The following is a 6,000-nucleotide window of genomic DNA, read 5'->3' as shown; positions in this document are numbered from 1 at the left end:
TTTCCAAGCAGATTCATCGATTGTTGAAACACACAAAACTAATGCTACTGTTTCTATCAACTGTTAACGTTATCGTTATTCGTCTTTAATCGAACTGGTGTGATGATAGCCTCAGACGGCTTCGGTGTGTGAAAAGGACGTTCGAAAGTGTCAAACAGTTGTGCATTCTGCTCAATACTAATATCCTCGTACATCTTGGGCCACTTTTCCTTCCGAATACAGATACGCCATTAACTGTGGGTGCCCGTGTGGTATATACGTTCGTTTGGTGAAGAACACTAATGCACCCCGAAAGTGATCCAGCGGTTAGTTGATGTTGATGCGTATCACTAGTAAATCGTGTTGTTATGATCGTGATTACTACCGTGTAAGTTGAAATAATGTAAGTGTCCCATCGGAATTTGGATGCGTAAAGTATTTGCATAAAATCAAATCAAAAATAAGCGTATAATACAAAAAAGTGTAAAATATTGTGTGAACTCGTCGTGTTCGTCGCATCGGTGTGCTGTATCGTGAACACAGCGAGTGCAATCGTACTCGTTGGCTCGTATATCGTACTGGTTCGGCATTAAGTGAAATACGTGAAATTTCTTAGTACGGCAGTCAGTGCAGAACGAGCTGGTACAAGATCGGTACGGTGTAAATTCAATTGTACCTAGTGTTTTCGTGAAGATTTGTTCCAAATTGTAATTGTGACTTGTAACTTACGATAAGCGTGTTTTCTGAATTCCGGTATCGTTAGGAGGGCCGCATAGCTCGTGGGCAGTTGGTCGTCCCGTTCTGCTGGTGCGGGAACGGAACAGAGCGATGGGTGATTTTCTGTACTCCAGCTCTGTTCTTGCGAACGAGTCGTGCGTGGCTAATCCGTCGCTGCTCGACACGCTCAGCATCAATAATTTGCTGAATATCAAGCATTTGGCGGGTGCGTCTGGACCCGACCTTGCCGGCACGGGCATTACGGACAGCTTGGGCACGATCGGCGAGTCTTCTTCCTCGTCGTCCTCGGTGTCAATGGGAGAGCGCACCAAGGCCAACGGTATCGGTGGCACCGGTTCCAAAATGTCTGCTAGCGGTGGATCGCCGGGTTCGCTGTCACTAGGTGTTGCCACGGGTGGTTCTAGTGCGTCCGAGTGCGTAGATGGACCAGGAGGTCTGCTGATGGCATCGAGCGTTGCCGCTTCCAGCTGTGGCGTGGGAGGTCTTTCTTCAGTGTCTAACATCATCACAACGGCCATGTCGTCGGATGGATGCTCATTGTCATCTGTGTCGGCCGCACGCGAACTTTCCATGGCACTAAGCTCGGCAGCAGCAGCCGGAAGCGTCGGTGAGGCGACGGTGACTTCATCGTTACTGAATGGTGGCAGCATTACATCGCCCTCGATAGTTAACCTTGGCGGGCACAGTGGTGTAACTGGGATGTTAAATAATACCGGCAATAGCTCCAACGGTAACCACAACGGTACAGGCCACAACCACAGCAATAATAGAGGCAGCAGTGCTAGCAGCATCAACAGCAGTGGTACGAATTGCGTGAACGGGAATGCTGGTGGAAATCAAAACAGCGCCAACAACAATCTGCTCCTGGACAGCGGAACCGATCAGCTGCAGCTGCAGTCTGTAGCCGAAGAGCTCAGCCTTAAGGCGACCGATTTGAGCTGCCTCGGTGTTACGTCCAACCTAATGAATGGATCATCGCACATTGGTTCCTGCCTAGCTCCCAGCGGGCTCGGTTTCGGCACTTCTCCAGACCATTCCAGTCCATGGTCAACGGGCCCGGATGAAACAACGTCCGGACAGGGCAGTGCCGGTGGTGCTCACCTTTCAATGAATGGATTGGGAGCGTTCCAGAATTTCTCGAGCAATCTCTACAGTGGTGCCGTCGTGGCGGCTGCTGCAGCAGCTGCAGCCGCAGCTGCTCAACAGCAACAACAGCAGCAGCAACAACAACAGCAACAGCAGCAACAACATCAACAACAGCGCCGTGCCATAACAGCGTCCCATGGCGGTTTCCCCAGCCATCATCATGGTATCTCGCCCAACGGTTTATCCGTGCATGGTAATGCAATGCTGCAGCAACAGCAACAACAGCAGCAACAACAACAACAGCAACAAAACCAGTATAAAAACTCGTACCCTTCGTGGTCCAATCCGGGACCATGGTCACAGCAACAGTCCACCCAACAGCAGCAACAGCAGCAACAACAACAGCAGCATCATCAGCAGCAAGTGCATCAGCATCAGCAGCAGCAAAGTTCGCTATCCTCCTGGAACCGTGGACGTTCCGTGTCGAGCCTCAATCCATCCGGGCTCGGCCCGAACGGGTTACACTCGCGCAAGCCGCCACATCAGTCCGGCAATCAATCCCTCTCGCCGTACGGTATCGGTAACAGCAGCCACCTGCAACAATCCCACCATCACCAGCAGCAACATGCGCACCAGCAACAAGGCATGCAACATCAACATCATCAGCAGCAGCAGCTCCATCACCACCCGTCGCATCATCAGTCGAACGCACTGCAGCCGTTACAATCGAACCTTGCCAACTCGCCATCGCGCTACAGGCGCAGCACTTCGTCTATTCCATTCCCGAACAAATCGTCCCTCAGTATATCTGTCACGGGTACTGTTGGTGGTGGTGGTGGTGTAGGAGGCAGTGGGGTTGTTGGTGGCGGTGGCAGTGTAGGAGGCATTGGTTCCGGTGGTTTTCCTGGGCCACTCGACGTAGTATCGGGTATCGATGAGAATCGTGATCCATTCCTTTCATCGTATCAGGTGAGTGACTAGTTACCTCTGAATGCTTTGTTTGAACGTTTTACTTTATTGCACCCACACGCACACGCCACCGATTTGTTGTCATGCATTACGCAAAGGTATGAGCGCAACGGAACTAAGACGCACCGGCGCATGTCAATCTGTACGTAACGGGATTGAGTAATGTATCCGAGCACCATCACCCTCACCCGCCTCCAAACGGATGCGGCATACGGTGGGTGGGTGCATAAGAGGCCATTTTTAGCTTGTAACAACACTTGACCTTGAAACATTACGCTACAACCATCGTAGGAGAAGTTTCGACGGAAGGGCATCATCCATTTTCCCGGCGGTGGAATTGTACCGTTTTCGTGTCGGGTGTAAGAATACACATCAAGCCAGTATGCGACTTTTCACCGCCTCTCCCTTCACCCTGTTCCACGTGACCAATGCTTAACCTGTACAAGCGAAAGTGTGCGGCTAGTAGCGAAAGTAACCGTCGATATAAATTGTTTTGGATTTATTTTTACCACTCACCGTGCGGTTAGGCGAAAGAACAAAGAAAGAAGCTAACCCGTCGGGAGTTAGTGTCGGCTGCCAAAAAGACGCACACCGCTTGAGAACGTGTTTGTTAGTGGACGGTGTTCATTAACCGTCCGTCGTTTTGAAACGGCAAGGTCGGGGGGGTTTTTCTTCTTTCTGTATCAGATAGATTGTTCCTCTATGCCCTGTGGTTCTTTGTCGCTGTTAATACCTGTACATACAAGATAGGGCTCTAAGGCGCGACAATGTATACGGTCGCTATAGTGAGCAGTGAACGAACTTCTGTTTAAGATAATATGCGATGTTTTTTGGTTGATTTCGCTTTGGTAAATGCCTGATTAAGGATTAAAAATAAAGCAATCCAAGCGGAAATTGTTAAAATATCATGTACAAATTAGTGATGTCATGTTTCTTAGCTCCTGTCATCCATCGTCACGTGTAGCATGAGATTGGATGTCACACATGTTTTACAATACGCCTTGTAGCTCTAACAAAGACGGTAGAAAACATTCGTTGCACCCCTCGTTACGCATTACGTTGTTCGCGCAAAATAGCCTCAGTTCTTTTTGGGCAGCAACATTTGCATGAAAAAAGAACAAACCGTTCTTTATTAATGAGAGCTATAACATAATAGATATAAAGTTTCAATCGATCGATATGTCCTTGGTGAATAGATTGACGGATGAATAGAAGTGTGAAATGTACAACGAATAATTAATCAGCAAGATGCATACACGTACATGCAACTTTGAGGGTCCTGAATCTTCATCATACATCAACAAACATTTACTCAAATACTCTTAGAATCTTAGATTTAAGATTCTTCAACGATCAGTAATAATACGATTCCTAATCAATCATTAAGATTCCAAATTATGTTAATAAATTTGAGGGCAAACATTTGTGTAAACCCTTGCCTTAATGGCTATGGCAAAGCTCCGGTCAAAATTGACCGTAAAGCAGTGGCAATTAAGTTCCCAAAAAGGCACTGATAATACTGTGCTCATCAGGTGTTCGGCGAAAGGTTGCTTAATTTAAATCGCCTGCATATAAGCACATTAAGTTTTGCAATCGTTGCAAACACTTCCACTTTTCAACCGTCAACCGTTACACCTGGTGCTACTTTTGCTGCATCTGCAAACGATGGCACACAAGTGGGTTACCGCGGGCGGAGCGCTTGTGTTTCTGGGAAAAGGTTTGTCTGTCATTTGGGATAACGTGACAGGCTGTTGCACCAGTACCGCATACGGTCCCGTTAATAAAATGCGTTCACCATTAATCGCCACCGGTGCGAGTGCATTCGTCCTGAAAGCGGCCCGATAACACGTTCCCAACGGTTTGATGTTGAAAGTGGAACATAAAGTGTCCATTACGTTTACGGGTAAAAATTTATGAACCTTATGGTGATACTGCACCGGACCGAGGCTAATGGACGTTAGGGTTGTCCAGTTAGTTAAGAACTGATTACGGAAGTGTGAAGTAACAGGCGACAACCATTACGATTCGTTAGCGAATCAATTGGTCAGAGAGCGTTCTTTCGTGATAGATTGGTTACAGATAGAGTGTTAATTTCCTTTATTCGGTACTGTTGTAGCAGGCACACTATAGAACACACGGAAACGAAATTTTAAATAGACGTTAAGAATTATGTTTTGGAAAAGATTTACAAGCGAAAGAACCCATCAAAACCAGACCCATCAAAACAAGAGCAAATGAACTCTGCTCACTAGGAGGAAAAATTGCCGACGGGTGGTCGCTGTCAGTGTGATGGCTGCAAAACGACAACGGTTGATACGGGCTGGTGTTATAGCGTAACGCGGCTTCCAAATATGTTTGATTTGAACCAAACTGTTACAAGAGAAAGCATTGTGAATGAAACAGCCTTTGGAATAAAGGCCCCGTAAGGATACGAACGATACCGTGGCTCGTGCCAGAGTGGCGCGGTTCGAGAGTGGCCCACATTTTCTTGCCATCCGCCATCTTGGGTTGGAACGCTAAACGAACGGTCCACACTAACCGCGCCGCAGTGTTTCTTTCTTGTGACGAATGTGCTGAGGTAAAGCGAATGGATTCCAACCGAGCTAGGCTTTGGGCCACGAATGGGTTATATAAAAAAAAACTGGGATACAACGATGCCTTCACATACCGACACGTTCACTTCCTAGCCGGCATTGAGCATAATGTGGGTCCAGGATAATGACGTCATTAAAAGCATCTTTTTGACCTACTTTTCATTTGCATCATTCGAATCCAACCGACAGTGAAGGCGGCGTCACGTTGGAGCATGCTGTGGAAAAAAAAGAAACAAAACACACACATACACACCGTAAGAGAGGAAATAAAACACACTGATTGTGCTGCCTGCTATACGTGGCAATGGCAAACCTCGATCGCACTCTAAAGCCCACGCGTACTACCGCGTGGTGTGAGTGTGCGCAAACCCGATATTATCCCCTGGTTTGGAGCTAGGCTTTAGTTCGACGGTGTCGTGTGGGTATTAATGGCGTTCGGCGTAGGCGTGGGAATGCGCCCGGTTGCTAGCAACTTTCGTTGGTTTCGTTCCGAAGTGCTTGGTTTGGTTTGGATTAGTGTGTTTCATTTTCCCTCTCTCTATCTCTTTCTATTCGTATAGTTTGTTACACTGAACAACGTAAAAAAAACGGGCAAAGGCTTCGAACGTTTGGGTTTTACCGCTTTTTTCTTCGC

At 47.5% G+C, this 6,000-nt stretch overlaps 1 protein-coding gene across 1 annotated transcript in view; it reads left to right on the top strand.

Moving 5' to 3' along the window:
• The first annotated feature begins 807 nt into the window (after nucleotides 1-807).
• Nucleotides 808-6,000, top strand: part of LOC128719198 (cytoplasmic polyadenylation element-binding protein 3) — a 192,263-nt gene continuing 187,070 nt past the window's right edge. Inside the window, exon 1 of the mRNA XM_053812820.1 lies at nucleotides 808-2,772. Within this exon, the coding sequence (XP_053668795.1) occupies nucleotides 808-2,772 (1,965 nt within the window). The remainder of the gene's footprint in view (nucleotides 2,773-6,000) is intronic.

The sequence above is a fragment of the Anopheles marshallii genome, chromosome 2 (assembly GCF_943734725.1).
Source record: "Anopheles marshallii chromosome 2, idAnoMarsDA_429_01, whole genome shotgun sequence".
NCBI classification, from domain to species: Eukaryota; Metazoa; Arthropoda; class Insecta; order Diptera; family Culicidae; genus Anopheles; species Anopheles marshallii.
The sequence above is the reverse complement of the archived record's forward strand: the minus strand, read 5'-3'. Positions and strand labels throughout refer to the sequence as shown.